General features: G+C 36.0%; 1 protein-coding gene across 1 annotated transcript in view; it reads right to left on the reverse strand.

Moving 5' to 3' along the window:
- The window catches only part of aco1 (aconitase 1, soluble), a 33135-nt gene extending 16200 nt beyond the window's left edge, over positions 1-16935 (reverse strand). Inside the window, exons 1-12 of the mRNA XM_059355360.1 lie at positions 16785-16935; positions 13311-13443; positions 13039-13207; positions 10547-10684; positions 8481-8550; positions 8217-8400; positions 6449-6588; positions 6133-6304; positions 4851-4951; positions 3820-3936; positions 2252-2411; positions 1176-1311 (exon numbers count right to left, since the gene is read on the reverse strand). Coding sequence (XP_059211343.1) covers positions 1176-1311; positions 2252-2411; positions 3820-3936; positions 4851-4951; positions 6133-6304; positions 6449-6588; positions 8217-8400; positions 8481-8550; positions 10547-10684; positions 13039-13207; positions 13311-13419 — 1496 coding nt within the window. The 5' untranslated portion in view covers positions 13420-13443; positions 16785-16935. The remainder of the gene's footprint in view (positions 1-1175; positions 1312-2251; positions 2412-3819; positions 3937-4850; positions 4952-6132; positions 6305-6448; positions 6589-8216; positions 8401-8480; positions 8551-10546; positions 10685-13038; positions 13208-13310; positions 13444-16784) is intronic.
- Positions 16936-19865: the final 2930 nt, after the last annotated feature.

Raw genomic sequence — 19865 nt, forward strand, 5'->3', positions numbered from 1 at the left:
AAAAGTTTCCAGGGAATATCAATGTTCAATGTGTATGTGCTGGATGGTGTGGTACCTTATGAAAAGTAAGTGTTTTATGGAGTTGCAGACGTTGTTGTAGCACAATTAGCATGCTAAACTGAGATTTAGCTTTATTCACTTCTTATGTTGCATTACTATGTAATTCAGGGATGACATTCATGTTGCTTAGCGTAATGCCCATAATCATTTGATATGAGATACTTATATGCAATATAGTATATCAGCTAATTGGGTTCATGTTAATGTACTTTTATTGCAGCATACTGCGTAATGTGCTATCTCACGATTAGCATGCTAAGCGGAGATTTAAGCCCTTTCTTCTGCATCAGTTTGATCCATTGAAAACAGTAAAAACAAAACTTTATTAACTGACAGCTAAGCATAATACAAACGGAAAGATATCGTTGTTTGTTCTGTGTTATTTAAGGTTACACTAGCAAGAGGCATTAGCACAACCTGGTCTCACAGGAATCCGTGAAATAGCCACAGATTCGCTTAACTCAAAATCCGTGGAATAGCCACGGAATAACTCAAATTTCCGTGAAACTGACACGGATTTCGCTACAATGCAAGTTAATGACAGTCATATCCCGTGGCTATTCTGACATACAAAGTGATTATGTACATTCACTGAGTGAATATTTAGAAAATAAAACATATATTTCTCGCTAGAAATGTGATCAAAATCCATTTTTATGCAGAAACTAAGTCAAAATATTGATTTTTTTTCACTAAAAATGAGAGAACTGTCCGCCATGTTTTTTGTTCTGACCGCCGGGACCTTGAAAGTCACGTGACTTGGAACAAACCAATAGGAAAAAATATCCATGGAATAGCCACGGGATATGACTGTCATCAACTTGCATTGTAGCGAAATCCGTGTCAGTTTCACGGAAATTTGAGTGATTCCGTGGCTATTCCACGGATTTTGAGTTAAGCGAATCCGTGGCTATTTCACGGATTCCTGTGAGACCAGGTTCCATTAGCATTACCTACAAAATACAATCTCCCACTATACGAATACATACTTCCTACAGGCACTGCACTAGTTGTATAAAGTGCAGACAACTTAATCTATGAATCCATAGGCTATGTACATGTTGTGTGTCTTTCAACATGTTGGGGATCATGAATAAGGAATGAGAGCAGCTTACCCCAGCTTAGAGAGGTAGTCCATAACACCACTCTCCTTTAGGTAGTATGTGACCACTCCGCTGCCCGGTGACAGGCTGGTCTTTATGTACGGCTTCACACTCAAGCCACACTCTATTGCTTTTTTTGCAAGTAGCCCTGAAAGGAAAGCATTAATCTTTAACAACGGTGTCAAATACACTACTGGTCAAAAGTTTTAGAACACACCAACTTTTCCAGAATTGAATTGAAAATGATGCAGTTTAATGTCTCAGTGTACTCTGAAATTAATGCACATTTGCAACATTTAAAATTTTTTATTGAGCATGATAGTGTTTTGAAAGTAAAATAAAAGATTCAAAATCACATTTTATGTTGGACTAAAGGACTAAAAAAAGACACAAAATGACCAAAAAAAAGACACAAAATGACAAAAAAAGACACCAAAAGACACAAAATGACTAAAAAAAGACACAAAATGACCAAAAAAAAGACACAAAATGACCAAAAAAGACACCAAAAGACACAAAATGACTAAAAAAAGACACAAAATGACCAAAAAAAAGACACAAAATGACAAAAAGACACCAAAAGACACAAAATTACTAAAAAAAGACACAAAATGACAAAAAAGACACCAAAAGACACAAAATGACAAAAAAAAGACACAAAATGACAAAAAAAGACACCAAAAGACACAAAATTACAAAAAAAAGACACAAAATGACCCAAAAAAAGACACAAAATGACTTACAAAGACATGAAAAGAATTCAAAAATGGACAAAATAGCCCAAGACTCCATAGAGTTAAGTTGTTAACCCATTTCTTGTTCCCTGAAAAAGGCCTACTTGTATAATTCTGAAATGTACATTATTTTTCAGTTTTGGTTAAGCTTACCTTTTTTTATTTACCTCTGGCAGTTCACCACTTACCTTTGTACCCTTTCAAGCTGTTCATTTGACTTGAACTGCTTGAATTTCAATAAAAAACTGGAAAAATTGGGGTGTTCTATAACTTTTGACCGGTAGTGTAGCTATCATGCTGATTAGAAACACCTCTCTAAATCCCATGATATCCCAGATTTTCTTTGAAGAGTACCTGCTCCTAGCATGACAGACGGGTTGCTTGTGTTGGTGCAGCTGGTGATGGCAGCGATGACCACAGAGCCGTGGCTCAACATGTACTCTTTCTCATTAAACTGGAAGGGGACCACGGTGTCGTGGCGCTCAGGAGCCACCTGGAAACCCTTGAAACCTTGCTGAAAATGTCACAAACACACTTGAAATTAGTAACTTTATACAAAGATGGTCTTGCATTTCACAATATCTGGGTGTCTGATGGAGAGAATGATGGGATGAAATGTTGCCGGAAAGAGATGCCTATTTGAAAAACCCCACTTAGCCACAGATTATATATATTGTCTGCTCTGCCTGTTGTCATAATTATCAATACTTCTGACATTTTATTTCTTTGATTGTCTAAATATTCAACTATTTCTTTTTATTTATTTATTTACAAGATTAACACTAACTTTATAACTATATCTTATATCTATATATATATATATATATATATATCCTATATCTAACTTTATAATTAACTTTATAACTATGTTATGTCAGAACTACTTATTTCTGTATTTAATTTATTTATTTATTGTAATGTCTTAACACTTTTTTCTTGTATGATGCTCAGGATGTTTATTGTGATGTCTCTTAGTTCAAATTCTGTCAGGAAATGTTATGTAAAATTATTAAAATGGTTAAATAAAAAGTTCAAAAAAAAAAAAAGAAATTAATAACTTTGCGGAGTAGGCCGAATTATTGAACGTCACAGCAATTAAGCTGTGCAGCCAAGGTCAAAAAGGGGCTGGGTGTAGTAGGGGTGTGCCATATTGTATCGTTCACAATAATATTGTTTTTTTTGTTTTTTATGGTGAAAAAAAATGCATATCATGTTATTGGCAACGTTCCTACTTCTTGATGTAGTGGTTAAAGTTGTTTTAATCACAAAAAGCTACTGACTCCCTGTCGCTAAACACATGCAGCTTTCAAAATAAGAGCACAGTGTGTTAAGAGAATCTACCACAGAATTTACAAGAAGACTGTCAAAATAAGATGCCTTAAATAAAACATACAAGAACCTTTATTCTCCTTTACAAAATGTCATTAAAATATGCCCCCAGAACCCCTAAATGGTTATTTTTATTATTTGCTCATACTCAAGAGTCAAGAGTAAAAAATGTTGTATTTGGCAACTGTTGAGATTTGCACTTCAAACTACATTTTAGATTTTTAATTATTTATACAGACTAAAAAAAATAATCATATTTTCTATGTCTTTTTAAGCATTTCCTGATATCGTCAAGAATATAGTTATCGCAAAAATAGCCTGAAATATCGTGATATTCTTTTAGGGCCGTATCGCCCAGCCCTAGCTGCGTGTTGTTTGAAGTTTTTGAATTCGTAGGCCAACATAATACTTGTAACAATGCTAAGACTGTCCTGTCTATTGATGCCTGACTTTGAGTTACTCACAGAAATATTAATATGATTTGATACAAAACTAAAACAAGCAACACGGAACAAGCAAGTTTAAACAGTTAAAATTGAAATTGAACCCCTGATTCTTCAGGATGTGATGCATGAGTGTGTGCTGGTACAAACCTTTGCTCCCAAGCAGCTTTCAATGTCTTTTTTCATGTCGGACACAGGAATTCTGTCCTGAGGTCTTTTGGGCCCGCTGCAGCATGGGACCACTGTAGTCAGATCCAGCTCGAAAACCTGACGGACACATGGAGACCAGGGTGAACTAGTAGTGGGGGTTCACAGCAAGGTTATTATAGTTAACGAAAACTAACGAAATAACGAAAACTAGAATTGAAAAAACATTTTCGTTAACTGAAATAAAAAATAAAAACAAGAGTTTTTTAAAAAAACGGTAACTAATTGACACTGTATTGTGTGGTTACAAAACTAACTAAAATTATAGTGAAAATGTTCTTAGTTTTCGTTTTTGTCAACTTTTTCATTCATAATTCAGTGTATTTATTTGAACATGCAACACATGGTGAATATGTTTACTGAGACTGGGATGTTTACACTAGAAACAAAATTCAAAACACCTGGAACTGTAAGAGTTAATAACCTTATTGGGGCTGAGATGAATAAACCAAAGGAAATAAAGGCAAAATGTATTATGACCTCTTTAAAATCTGGCACCCAACACATAGCCCATTACAAAAAAACTAAAACTAACACTAAAACTAAACTAAAACTAAGCATTTTCAAAAACTAAAAACTAAACTAAAACTAGCAAACTCACTCTAAAAACTAACTAAAACTAACTGAATTTGAAAACAAAAATTCACAACGAAATTAAAACTAAAACTAATGAAAAATACAAAACTATTATAACCTTGGTTCACAGCTTACTGCAGTTATAATTATCATAAATTGGCAATACAAGCTTTTCTGGTTAGAAATTCATACTGCAGTTGAAACCTATGTTAATATTATTTAAACAACTAATTTATTTCATTTTTTTCTATTAGTTGCAACTTTACAACAAAAGAAAGAAAGAAAGAAAGAAAGAAAGAAAGAAAGAAAGAAAGAAAATAAAAAGAAAATGAGGAGAATTTATTTTGTTGGCTCCACACTTTATTACAAAAACTGCTAGAACAGATGAAAAGACTGACCTGAGTGAAATCTGGATCCTGAGAGGCGTCGTTGTAGTCTCTGAACATGGACACGGCCTTCAGGTACTTTGTGATGTAGGCCAGCTTTCCTGCTTCTCGCCCTGAATACAAACAAATGGAAACAAACCCTGAAAATGATTTCTTGTGATAAATCAGAGAGGTGTTTCGGTTACTGCAGGTTGCAACAACTTAAATTCAAGACCTTTAAGACCATTATGAATGCAATTTAAGACCTACTTCACAGCCACAGTTTTACGTATTAATGAGAAGGAAAGAGTCCCAGAATTATTTTTTTTGCATTATTAGGCCTGGATTCAAGTTATTTTTAGGGCAAAATACATTTGCCTTAAAACACTGGACATGAAGGCCAAAAACAACGGTGCAAAAACAGTAAGTGATTACATTTTATGAAGACAAAACACTGTGCAGTAAAATTACTGTGATTATTAAAACTGTAACTGAATGTCTGGATGCACACAATGCGGTCTGAGTGATTCACCATGTTTAATAAGAAAAAAATGTTTAAGACAAACAAACACCAAAAAGATCAACCATTTACTGCATACTGCTGCTAGAAAGAGTATAACGAGCTGATAATCAGCCTGATCAGCCACCTTCAACAACAGTGTTTCCCTACATAAATTTCACATGATCATTAATATCAATGCGCCACACGTGATTTCTACTTGCACTGTGTGAGCACAAGCGCATCAAATCCTGTCGGACCCTTTTAGGACATCAACGTAAAAGGCGATGTTCAAGCTTATACACGTCTATATAGCGAGTAGCACAGGTAACATTACGTCAACGTAACAGCGTAGCTCCTTCGGGCAGTGAGCGGCAGTGTTGCCAACTTAGCGATTTTTCGGACCCCCCCCTTTATTTTTCAAAAAATAAAAACTAAACTAAAACTAGCAAACTCACTCTAAAAACTAACTAAAACTAACTGAATTTGAAAACAAAAATTCACAACGAAATTAAAACTAAAACTAATGAAAAATCCAAAACTATTATAACCTTGGTTGGATGAAACCACAACCCACAACACTATAAATTCAACATCAATTTAATCCATAAAACTTTATTTTGGATTTTGTCACCCAACTCGCTCCCAACCTGTCTGATGTGCTGCTTCAGTGGCAGCAGACTGGAAACAAGAGGCGATCTGCTTCAAAAAGTAAGATTTCTCACTAAAATATATGGTGGTTGGTGGATCAATTAAACACACTCTCACAACACTGTTAATTCACTACATGTTCATTCTCTCTAGCTTGATACTCACCTGTCTGCTCAAGGTACTGAATGCTGACGTTGTCCACAGGAAAGAAAGCTGCTGTGGCTCCATACTCCGGACACATGTTGGCGATGGTGGCTCTGTCAGCAATAGACAGCTGGGCAACACCTGGGCCAAAAAACTCCACAAACTTCCCCACGACACCCACCTGACGAAGGTGCTAAAAGCACAGGGAGAGAGGGATAATATCAGATAATTATGATGCTAATTACAACAGAAGTTACCCCAAAAGAATGTCTCGACATCCTTTTTATTTATTGATTGATATTGAGTGTTACATCGGTACTGTTTCTGGGTCTATTACCTTAGTAACTGTGAGGACGATGTCAGTGGAGGTGATGAACTTGTCTGGGGTCCCGGACAGTTTGTATCCCACCACCTCAGGCAGCACCATGCTTATTGGCTGACCCAGCATCACAGCCTCCGCCTCAATTCCACCCACACCTGGAGGATATAGGACCAATATGATTTAGTACTTCATGATGAATGAACACTGCAATATGGGTAGATTGGTCACCCACTGATCGGAAGGTTTATTGTTTATTGTTAAAAAGATCCCCATTAGCTGTCACCAAAAGTGGGAGGAGCTAGTCTTCCTGGGGTCCACAAGACAAAACAAAAATCACTTAACAATTAAACATTGTAGACATTATTACATACGTCATCAGAAATCATTCCGAATAAGTTATTACATTCAGAATGAACCTGATCACATCTGACAATTTGGTTATATAAGAAAAAGGTTGGTGGTTCGGTCAAAGTGTCCTTGGGCAAGATACTGAACCCCAAATGGCTCCCGATGCTGCGTTCATTGGTGTGTGAATGAACTTCCAATGGTGGCAGTAGGCAATGTTGTAGGATAGCCTCGGCCATCAGTATGAATGTTAGTGAATGGGTGAATGAGGGCAATCTGTGGTGTAAAGCGCTTTAGATAAAATTGCTCTGTAAGTGCAGTCCATTTACCATTAGGGCTGCAACGATTCGTCGACGTTGTCGACAAAAATTGATAATAGAAATTGTCGACAATGAATTCCATTGTCGACTATATATTCCAACACAGCTACACGTACAAAAACTTAGAAAGTTTGGGAGCATTTTAGCCTGGATACGGCCAATAAAAAAATGACTTGCAAGGTTTGCAAAGCAGACCTGCGTATCACGGCAGCACCTCGGCGATGCACGAGCATTTAAATAGAAAGCACGTCGGGCAGTTGAACCAAACGGAGTCTGACTCGCCTCGGTAAGATTCAAGCCGATAGGTTTTGTTTATAAGCGCTTTTTTTCGCTTTAAAAGAGAGCTTTAACGTTATGTCTGACGAACGTATTTTAAATTAAATGCATGCAGTCTGAAGCAGAGAGCAGCATGGAGCCTTTCTGCAGAAGAAGCAGATGTGCAGCAGCAACAGGCTCCTCACTGAGTCAGTACTGGTGCTGGTCTGTGATACGAGGTTCCAACAGGTGAGCCCAGTTCAACCCAGACTACATCCAGAACCCAGAACCAGTTCCACCCACTTGATGGAGCAGAAATACAGTTTTATAAAACACATTTTCCTGTCCAGAAAAAATGGACAGAGGTTTATTTATTTTTTGTATGAATCAGCAGCTGAATTGTTGAATAAAAGATGCATTTTTCATTTAAGTACCCATCTTTCTTGTGTTTATTATCATTGTGTTTATTAACATTATGCCATATTTAAAGCAACTTCATGCTAAATTCAAGAAAAAATTAATAATTATCCGATTAGTCGACTAATCGTTTCAATAGTCGGTGATTAGTCGACTATTAAAATAGTCGTTAGTTGCAGCCCTATTTACCATTCACTTCCAGTAAAGTTATTTTAGTGATTGTCATGTTCTCATTAGCGACAAGCTCATCCATTGTATTAAACAATGGACTTGTATTGACAGCAGTTGCTAGCTAAAAAGCCTCACTGTAATGTAAACACATGCAGGGTTTTAAAACGGCATCAATTCTGGAAACTTCTTCCTCTATGATCACTGTTTACAATAAATTTACACCATTCACTATAAGCTTCAACTGAGCAGCAGACAGAGATGAGTGGTTGTCTTACCCCAGCCCAGAACTCCTAGTCCATCAATCATTGTGGTGTGGGAGTCGGTGCCCACCAGGCTGTCAGGATAGAAGTACCCATCGTGGTTAAACACCACTCTAGCCAGGTACTCTAGGTTGACCTGGTGAACGATCCCTGATCCAGGAGGAATGATTCGCATGTTCCTAAAGGCTTTGGAGCCCCACTGGGAGAAAAAAACAAAACATTTAAGGGTTAAAAAAAGCTCTGCATAAATATACATCAGACATTTGTTCACTTTCATACCTTTAAGAACTGAAATCTCTCTCTGTTGCGGTCAAACTCCAAGTCCTGGTTTTTCTGAAGGCTATCAGACCTAAAGGGCAAAGAGCCAGGGTGTTTACATTGTGGAGAAAGAAAGTAAGACCCTGTTTACACTTGATTTTTAAACGTGCCTTGGGCGATCGGATCACAAGTGGACAGATGAGACACATCGCTATTTACATGTGTGTGTCATGCATCTCCAAGGGTGTCCACTTTTTTCCTTCCTACTCCACTTCTGCTAGAAGGTGAAATTGCCCCGTGTTAATTTATTACGCCTGATAACAACAATAACTTGTGTGGCTAGTTGCTATCTTGCTAGTAATACACTTGTAAACATCAAGGTTTCAACATCAGTGCTCCTCTCTATTTTTACAACTGCTAGCTCATCAAAATAACCACCACACAGCCTGCAATGATGACGTATTAAACTGTTACATCCTTGTTGGGGACGCATCAGGATGCATCTGCGTTTACATTACAAAGCCCCTTTCATAGTGCCGTTTCATGCTGGGACATTTACAGCTCTGTAACGTCTCGCCTCCACTATGAATGTGTCCGAAGTGGGATGCCGGGATCAAATGATCCCACCATTTTTCTGCCTCCAGAGGTCACAGAGGAGGAAAATTGGTGGGACTGTTGGAAGCAGGACCACTATGAACGGGACATCCCGGTAGGCGGAATATTTGACGTCGCACGTGATGTCACACACACCTCCCACTTGGTCTGACAGTCATCCAATCACTGTTCACTGCGACCGGCACCGCTGATCGTAAACAAACCGGCATCGCTTACTGTGCACAGAGTGTCCGGTGCTTGTTGTACACAAACGGAGGTCGTTCAGTGAACACATCCTGCAGCAGCACATACACACTGTACTGCTACAGAGCTAACTGTTAGCCTGTTAGCACTGTGCTACTGTGCAGCACAGGTGCTGCTCTGTCGCATGTGACTGTCGTCTCCTCCCACCTAGTTCTGCGACGCCAGACTGCACTATGAAAGGGCACGAATATCACTTTGCGGGATGACTATTTTTTATTTTTTTTTATTTAACCTTTATTTAACCAGGAAAGTCTTATTGAGATTAAAAATCTCTTTTACAAAAGAGTCCTGGCCAAGACAGGCAGCAGCACAGTTAGTTACAGACAATCATTTAAAAACAACAGAGAACATAAAAATAGAGTCACAGTCAGAACATCATCAAACAAAGCATGTACAGACAGAAGAGCCAGCTTCAACATCATGAAGTAAGGATTTAAACATGTTTAGAGAAACCAGCTCCTTAAGTTTTAGCGCATTTTGCAGCTGGTTCCATGAAAAAGGAGCAGCTAACTAAATGCCTGCCTGCCTGCCTGCCTGCCGACGGACGGACGGACGGACGGACGGACGGACGGACGGACGGACGGACAGACAGACAGACAGACAGACAGACAGACAGACAGACAGACAGACAGACAGACAGACAGACAGACAGACAGACAGACAGACAGACAGACAGACAGACAGACAGATAGATAGATAGATAGATAGATAGATAGATAGATAGATAGATAGATAGATAGATAGATAGATAGATAGACTTTATTTATCCCAAGCTGGGAAATTACAGTGTAGCAGCAGCATTACACACAGAGACAATGACAACACAATTAAATAAAAAGAACAACCTAGGCATACTTCAAGCAATAAAATATAAGAATACAATAAAATACAATAAAAAATAAAGTGTCTAAAGAAGGAGTAGAATAGAATTCCAGTGCAGAATAAATATGAATATACAGTATAAAAATGTTGGTGCTATGAAACAAATAAGGTGCAATGAACAGTGTGCATAAAAAACAAATAAAGTGCATAGACAGTATGTAATGAACCAGGTTATTATCTGTTATTGTACAGGGTGATGGCATGTGGAAGGAAAGATTTTTTGTATCTGTCCCTATGTCTTTCTACTGTGTGATGGAGAGGGTGCTGATCATTTCTATGGAGAACATTACAGCAACCATGAACTGACAAGTGTCATAGTGGAAAGAACTTGATAAAACTGGTCTTACTTCCTGTTAAAGTCCACTTGGATGGAATGATCGATGACCAGGTCAGCAGGGCAGACAGGATTAATCTTCTCTGGGTCGCCGCCCAGTTTCATCACTGCATCACGCATGGCAGCAAAGTCGACCACAGCAGGGACGCCACTGCCAGGAGAGTTTAGAGAGCTTAGACACTCGCCATAATCAGCTGTCACACTTAACCCATTGAGGCCTGAAAAACCGCTGGGTGATTTTAAAATAAGCCTCTAATTTTCTGGAAATTCTGGAAAAAAAAAAAGTGTCAACTCTTCTACTAAATAATAGATTTTTCAGCCTCTGTAGCAGATAGAAATGAAATTCAAAAAGTATTTGAGAGCTTATACAAATACTACAAAACGACGTATCCGCTTTCCAGGCTTCAATGGGTTAACTGAAGGTCATATCTGCCCCCGACTCTGGAACAAACTCCCTCAGTCCATCCGCTCTCTAACAACACTGTCAACTTTCAAGTCCCATCTCAAAACACACCTGTTCAGACTAGCCTATCCCTAATATATTCATCATTTTTAAATTAAAAATTTTCTCTGTACTGTTTCAGTGTTGTTTATTGTTTATTATTACTGCCATTGCTGTTTTGTTATTATTGTTTTGTTTTTAATTGTTTATTGTAAGGTGACCTTGAGAGTCCTGAAAGGCGCCTATAAATAAAATGCATTATTATTATTATTATTATTATTATTATTATATCTAGGAAGGGGGGGGGGGGGGGGGGGGTGTTCTATCATTCATCAGTTTAGCCTCACTAAGCAGTTGTCAAGTCAAGTCAAGTCAAAGTTTATTCATAGAGCACATTTAAAAACAACCTCAGTTGACCAAAGTGCTGTACAGTTGTTAAAAATAGAATAAATCATAAACAAATAGGTATAAATAAAAACAATGAAAACAATAAAATACTAAAAACAGTAAAACAATAAAATAAAATAGAATAAAATAGTAATAAAAACTCAATCCAAAACAGAGTTAGAGATAAAAAAGACAAATAAAAGGGTAAAAAAGTGAAAAAGAAAGCCAGTTAATTCATTTCATACTATCACTTTGTGTGTTTTTGGTACAGAAAGTCGTTTTCAGTTGGTTGTTGTAAATCCCTTTTTCTTTTATTGTTAATAAATCCTTATTTTTGTTAATGCTTCATTTACCTGTTGTTTTACCATGGGTTTTAACATCACTTGTTACCAGTGGTGGAATGTAACTAAGTACATTTACTCAAGTACTGTACTTAAGTACAATTTTGAGATATTTGTACTTTACTTGAGTATTTCCATTTTATGTTACTTTATACTTCTACTTCACTACATTTTGAGGCAAATATTGTACTTTTTACTCCACTATATTTAGCTGACAGCTTTAGTTACTTTTCAGATTCAAGATTTAACATAAAAACATAATTAATATGAAATGTTTGCTAACATGTTAACATGTTTTAAATTGAACATCATAAGAGTATATTAAGTTGTTAAAATGAGCCCTACCTTGAGAAAATTAAAGCGGTCCGTACATAAATGCATCAAAAATAATAACCCAACAATATATTTTTAGAATATATTAAACAATCTGAGTGGGTCCATTCTGCATAATGAGTACTTTTACTTTTGATACTTTAAGTACATTTTGATACTGATACTTCTGTACTTTTACTTCAGTAAGTTTTGAATGCAGGACTTTTACTTGTAGTGGAGTCATTTCACAGTGTTGTATCAGTACTTTTACTGAAGTAAGGGATCTGAATACTTTTTCCACCACTGCTTGTTACCAAGGTTATTATAGTTAACGAAAACTAACGAAATAACGAAAACTAGAATTGAAAAAACATTTTCGTTAACTGAAATAAAAATAAAAACAAGAGTTTTTACAAAAACGATAACTAACTGAAACTGTATTTTGTGGTTACAAAACTAACTAAAACTAACTAAAATTATAGTGAAAATGTCCTTAGTTTTCGTTTTTGTCAACTTTTTTCATACATAATTCAGTGTTTCTATTTGAACATGCAACAAATGGTAAATATGTTTACTGAGACTGGGATGTTTACACTAGAACCAAAATTCTAAACACCCAGAACTGTAATAGTTAATAACCTTATTGGGGCTGAGATGATAAACCAAAGGAAATAAAGGAAACATTTATTATGACCTCTTTGAATCTGGCACCAACACATAGCCCATTACAAAAAAACTAAAACTAATACTAAAACTAATAAAAACTAAACTAAAACTAAGCATTTTCAAAAAATAAAAACTAAACTAAAACTAGAAAACTCACTCTAAAAACTAACTAAAACTAACTGAATTTGAAAACTAAAATTCACAACGAAATTAAAACTAAAACTAATGAAAAATCCAAAACTATTATAACCTTGGTTGTTACTCCCCTCATCCTTACACTCTGATTATAAAGTTCTGTGGATTAAAAAATGCTTCGTCAAACCGTAGTCTACTTTGTAAAGGGTTCCATCCACTTACGTGAAGTCCTGGAGGATGACACGTGCTGGTCTGAATGGGACCTCCACAGTCTGGGTCTGGGTCTGCTTCCAGTTCAGGATGCTCTCCACATCCGAGCTCTTCACCAGGAACTCATCACAGTTCCTGACAGCAGACTCCAGCAGGACCCGCACAGAGAAGGGCAGGCGGTCTGAGGAACGTAGAGAAGTAAAACTCTTTGCAGTATGACTAAAATGACTTAGTTACCATGACAACAGGTTTCAGATCTACATTCAGTGCAGAATTGTTGTTACCATATCTGGGATCTCCAAGTTTGGAAAGGTTGTAAAACTGCTGCTTTGGCTCGTTGGGGTCCAGAGGCTCAACTATATGTTGAAAAGGATTCTTCACAGTCGCCGACATCCTCCTCTCTATGTCGGTACGAATCTAAAGCAGAAACATACACTACTGGTCAAAAGGTTTAGAACACAACAACTTTTCCAGTTTTTTATTGAAATTCAAGCAGTTCAAGTCAAATGAACAGCTTGAAAGGGTCCAAAGGTAAGTGGTGAACTGCCAGAGGTAAATAAAAAAAGGTAAGCTTAACCAAAACTGGAAAATAATGTACATTTCAGAATTATACAAGTAGGCCTTTTTCAGGGAACAAGAAATGGGTTAACAACTTAACTCTATGGAGTCTTGGGCTATTTTGTCCATTTTTGAATTCTTTTCATGTCTTTGTAAGTCATTTTGTGGGTTTTTTTTGGTCATTTTGTGTCTTTTTTTAGTAATTTTGTGTCTTTTGGTGTCTTCTTTTGGTCATTTTGTGTCTTTTTTTAGTCCTTTAGTTCAACATAAAATGTGATTTTGAATCTTTTTTTTACTTTCAAAACACTATCATGGTCAATAAAGAATTTTAACTAAAACTAACTGAATTTGAAAACAAAAATTCACAACGAAATTAAAACTAAAACTAATGAAAAATCCAAAACTATTATAACCTTGGTATGGAGATGGATTAGTCTCCTGAAGGTGAGTGAACTCTCGGCCCATGGTTAACAAACCTTATATAATCAAATCTGTTTGCCATCTAGTAAAAATTTAAACAAAACAGTCTTTAAAAAAAGAAGAATGTGCAACTGAATGTTTGACAAACTTCACTTGTTGAAGATTACCATAAAAAAAAGAAGTGATGTCCTTGTACACTTTGTGTGTGAGAGGTGAACTGATAAAGGAGCACGTGACTGGGCCTTCACATCCTGAATGTCCACATATTTGGCTGGCAAGTTGAAGAGCGGGCTAATGGTCGACTGCAAAGTGCAAAGTCAGTTTATGATACTGACATTACTGTGTGATGTAACCAGCACCAGTCCTCCACTGTCACAACATGTGGCTCATACGACATTATGAAATAGTGATATTAAATGTTTCTGCAAATGAATTGATGATTTTGATTGATTTTTTTAATATATTTTTAAATGTGATATGGAATTAGACCACATTGCATATATCGATAGTTATTTTTTTTTTCTTTCTTTATATATAAATGCCAGAAAACAACCTCAGTTGACCAAAGTGCTGTACAGTTGTTAAAAATAGAATAAATCATACACAAATAGGTATAAATAAAAACAATGAAAACAATAAAATACTAAAAACAGTAAAACAAAAAAATAAAATAGAATAAAATAGTAATAAAAACTCAATCCAAAACAGAGTTAGAGATAAAAAAGACAAATAAAAGGGTAAAAAAGTGAAAAAGAAAGCCAGTTAATTCATTTCATACGATCACTTTTGTGTGTTTTTGGTACAGAAAGTCGTTTTCAGTTGGTTGTTGTAAATCCCTTTTTCCTTTATTGTTAATAAATCCTTATTTTTGTTAATGCTTCATTTACCTGTTGTTTTACCATGGGTTTTAACATCACTTGTTACTCCCCTCATCCTTACACTCTGATTATAAAGTTCTGTGGATTAAGAAATGCTTAGTCAAACATATATCGATAGTTCTTTTTCTTTTTTTCTTTCTTTATATATAAATGACGGCCTTAATAGGGTTTGTCATATTTAGTTATTTTGTAATGTTGGTTATTCTTTACTCATATAAATGTATTTATTTCAGAAAAAGATTGGCCTATTTAATTTCATATTCCATTTTTATTTACGATATTTAGTGATTTAAATGTGCACTTTATTGAGCTTTAATTTGGTAAAGGTACTCCTGTTATACAGTATTTATGTTTAACTTAATAAACATTTTCAGTAAAACTACTTGTGACAGGTCATATTTGGCTTTGACTTTGACTGAACATTTGCTCTCACTTTGCAATAAAAATATCGGGATATATATCGTATATTGATATTCAGCCTTGATATATCGGGATATGACTTTTGGTCCATATGGCCCAGCCCTAGTGCATACCTCCTCAGACAGCAGTCTAGTCTTGACTTGATCACAATGTTGCCTGTTCTTGTATGTTTCAGACCACTTTTAACACGTGCTCATTTACAAGAGTTTCTGCAGAAGACCATGTTTATATTCTTTATATTACGGTATCAAAAAGTATCACTGTTATTATTGATACATTGTTTACCAAACCAGACCGTAAAACGCATCTAAAAATAGTAAAATTTAAAATAACTCTGCAGTTATTTATAATTCATAACAACTTTTACATATCGTCACACTGTTAAAATAATCGCCTAAGTCATTTTTTGTCAAAATTGTTTGTTTTTTTGCCTAAATCATCTCCTCATAGCCACCTATGGTAAAATCACTTACAATCTCAGTTGATCAGATCATGTGATTTTACCCCTTTAAGATCACTTTTTTGACAATTTGCCACATTTATAGGGATCAAATAAGAACCCAGCAAAGAAAAGCTGGAGGGAGATTGTTTAGTTATCAGTTTAGTTTATCAGTGTTTTATTGTTGACACTAATATTGGTAGCACCTTATTTTGAGGGTGTCTACATAAGAGTGACATGAGCGTGTCATAAACATGGCATGGGATGTGTCATGAACATTAGATAGATAGATATAGATAGATAGATATACTTTATTTATCCCAAGCTGGGAAATTACAGTGTAGCAGCAGCATTACACACAGAGACAATAACAACACAATTAAGTAAAAAGAACAACCTAGGCATACTTCAAGCAATAAAATATAAAAATACAATAAAAATACAATAAAATATCAAGTGTCTAAAGAAGGAGTAGAATAGAATTCCAGTGCAGAATAAATATGAATATACAGTATAAAAATGTTGGTGCTATGAAACAAATAAGGTGCAATGAACAGTGTGCATAAAAACACATAAAGAACACATTAACACATTAATGACACTTTAAAGTCACATTAATGCTCATGATACTTGTCATGTCATGTGTCTGACAGGCTTGTGTCACTCTTATGTAGACCCCTTCAAAATAAAGTGTTACCATATCTTGCTTACGTCACAAAGGCATGTTAAAAAAAATTGCCTAAGTCATAAATGTCATATGTTACACTATTAGTGAAGTTTTTTGTGTTTCCTGGAAAACTTGAAAAAAGGAGTTAGCCGATTATTTTGACAGGGTGTTGAGGAACTAAAGATGTGAATCCTGTCCTGCGTAGTTCATTCATGTTTCCATCTCCAACCCTTCAAATTAACTTGGCCTTCTGACGTAAGTTAGCATTAGCTCCTTGGTCGCACGTCAACATTTACAGCTGCATACGTTTTGTATGAAAACATAGTAGCGTCTTAGAAACGCTACATTTTCGTCGCATGTTAAGTAGTCTACTTACTTCAGTATGCAGCAGAGGAGATATCGCAGAGCAGCCGTGTGTTCTCTACACTGTCAGATCCAGATCCGCTGTTCAGCTGTCAGCAGCAACCAGACTACTTCTTCTTCTTCTTCGTTTTCTTCTGCTGCTTCTTCTTCTTCTTCTACGACTCCGGCAGGCTGTTCGCTGTCCAGCGTACTGCTGCCCTCCACCGGTCCCATAGATATGACCCAGCCGCCTATGGCTGGAATAGGGTGATATCTGGAGGGGCGTGCCTAAAGCGCCGCCATCTTGGTACAGGGCTAGCAGAGGCAGCGGTGCATCAATTTATGAAGGAAAGAGGTACTCCTCAATCTCAAAGTAGAATTATTTGCTGAATTTCGGAGCGATTTCCATACGTATTGATTTCGTTAAAAACATGACTATGATACAGGGTGCTTGGATATTTTAAAAATGCTGGTTTTATTACCCAAATACAAATTCTACTTAATGTTATCAGCAGACTGTATGCCGGCCCAAGGCATAAGCGAACTATGCGACTGCTTAGGGCCTCGTGGCCACTAGGGGGCCCCCAAGAGCATTTACCAATAATAATATATTTTTATTTTTTATTATTTGCATGTATGAGTGATTATTTCTGTACGATTTTACTTTTAAATGTGACCAGCAATGGCTTATTTAAGATTAACTAGGATTTAATTTAAGTGAAAACAATTGATATTATTTATTTTAATTGTGTTTTTTTCTGTTTGTTAAAACCGTATTTTAACCGTATTTTTTTATTTGCCAAGATTGTGCCTTTTTGTTAGATGCCGTTAAAGTATTTTTTAATAAATGGCTTATAATAACACATAATAGCCATAATTTCTGTCAACTTTTAATATTTTCTTTTTACAAAAACATGGTGGACCGCCGGTGGGCTTCTCTACCACCAGGCTTAGCAAATTTTCTGGGGGAATCCCTGTATATATATATATATATATATATATATATATCGATTTTTTAAAATAAAACCCCAGGTTGCTTTTGTAGCTGAATGTACTACATTTTGAGATTAAAAACCATATGTGACACCCTGGACATCATTCATTTATTAGTATTATTTGTATTATTATTATTATTATTATTATTATTATTATTGCATTGGTATTATTTGTTTTATTAACTTGTAATTAACAATCAATATTATTAGCAGAAATAAAGGGCCCAAAATCGAATTCTGCTTTGAGCCCCATGGAGGCTTGAGCCGGCTCTGGCTGTATGGGACCAGTGCTCGGTGTGATTGCCCCGTGGCCCTAATAATAAATAATAAAACCGCAAAAACAGCCTATTTGCATATAAATTAAAAATAGTAATAGTTTTCATAGAAAGAAAATTCACATTTTAAAAATGGTCTAGAAACATAAATGGCACACTGTGAAAGCTCCTATGATTGAACTTTCAACTGGCTTTCTCAGCTTGTCTACATATCATATATAAATCAAGTTATTGCTGTAAATAAAACCTGTGTATTTTCAATAAATAGATGGACTCCAGAGGGTTAAAATCCATATTACACTCTGTGTTTCGACTCATAAATGTTTTATTAGACTCGCGTTTGGTTATTTAAAAAAAAAATCATGTTTGTCATGTTAAATCTCGACCTGAAACGTAACTACAGCTGCCAGCTAAATGTAGTGGAGTAGAAGTATAAAGTTACATAAAATCTAAACACTCAAGTAAAGTACAAATACCTCAAAATGAGTACAGCAGTGTTGAGTAAATGTACTTAGTTACATTCCACCACTGGGTTCAGCTCAACTCTAAACTGTTTCCACACTTCATGCTGACTCAAACACTCACAGGAGATTTACTGCTGAAATTATCTGTGAGAGTTTTAGATCTTTTTTTTTTCAAATTGCATTTTATTTCCAGTGAAATGTGACAGTACACCAGCCGACCAGCAGGGGGAGCAGTGATAAACACCTTCAATCATCCTGATCACAGCTCTTCATTCTGGGGTCTCAAAACATATTTCAATGTATTAAATGATGTTGTATGTGCTCCGAACAGGGAAACTGGCTCTTTTCTTCTGCTGGAGGTCACTGATCTTTACCTTTCTGTGTTTGTGTTCAGGGTTTCCAGAGGAGCCGGAGGTGGTCTACTCCTCGCTGACGTCCACCTGCACAGCTGCTCACCACTGAACCCAACAACACGCTTTATTTGTTTTATATTAAATATATAAACCTATTAGTCCTGCAGCTCTGTGGAATCAGCACAATCAGAACAAGTCAAACATGTCTTTGTGCAGAATAACGCAGTTAGAATGACAGAAATCAGAAAAAGAGTTTAATTTCTTTGATATATTATCATTTTTTAAATTTTATTAAAATGGTATTTATATATTAAAAAAAACTTTTCCGAGTGTCATGCATGTTGGAAAAATTTTTTTTAACTGTATTGAACTATCTGAGGAGCAGAATTTAATGTTTTTAACAGGATCTGGTTAGTGCAAACGCTTTATTTAAAATGACATGTAGAATAAAGAGATTCTGACACAAAAAGCAACAATTTAACACAAGTTTTGGTCACTTTTGTCAGATATGATCTGTTCAAGGACCGTGGGAAAGTTCAGACTCTGACGCATGTTTTTGCAGTTTCTCCGTAGATTTCTGCAGCAGAAAACAATCCTGCAGCTCATATTTAGATCAGTGTTACAGTTAATAACTAACTTTCCTGTTATTTATATTGTGTTTATGTTTCTGTGCAGGATGAATAGAGAGTGATGTTGCTGTTTGTTTCCTCGTGTGGTTCTGTGGGTTTTCACTCGTCTGGCAGCTGAACGTTTTGTTCTGTTTTTTTGTGGCTCACCGCTCAGAACAAACAGACTGCAGCTCACACAGAACAACCTTTATTTCTATGTACAGTTTATTGTTTGTATTTGTTTACAAAAAAAAGGCTAAAGCCAGACTATATCACAAATGAGATCTAGTCTGGAAACCACCTATTACATTTTCCGTAGAGGAGGCGTGGTTTTAGATCCTCCAGAGCCGTTTATTGGCCGCTACGAATGTCTATCTTAAGAATGAATGTCGTCTGCATGTAGCTCTTAGCCAATCGTAT

This window comes from Centropristis striata, chromosome 17, assembly GCF_030273125.1.
Source record: "Centropristis striata isolate RG_2023a ecotype Rhode Island chromosome 17, C.striata_1.0, whole genome shotgun sequence".
Taxonomy (NCBI): Eukaryota; Metazoa; Chordata; class Actinopteri; order Perciformes; family Serranidae; genus Centropristis; species Centropristis striata.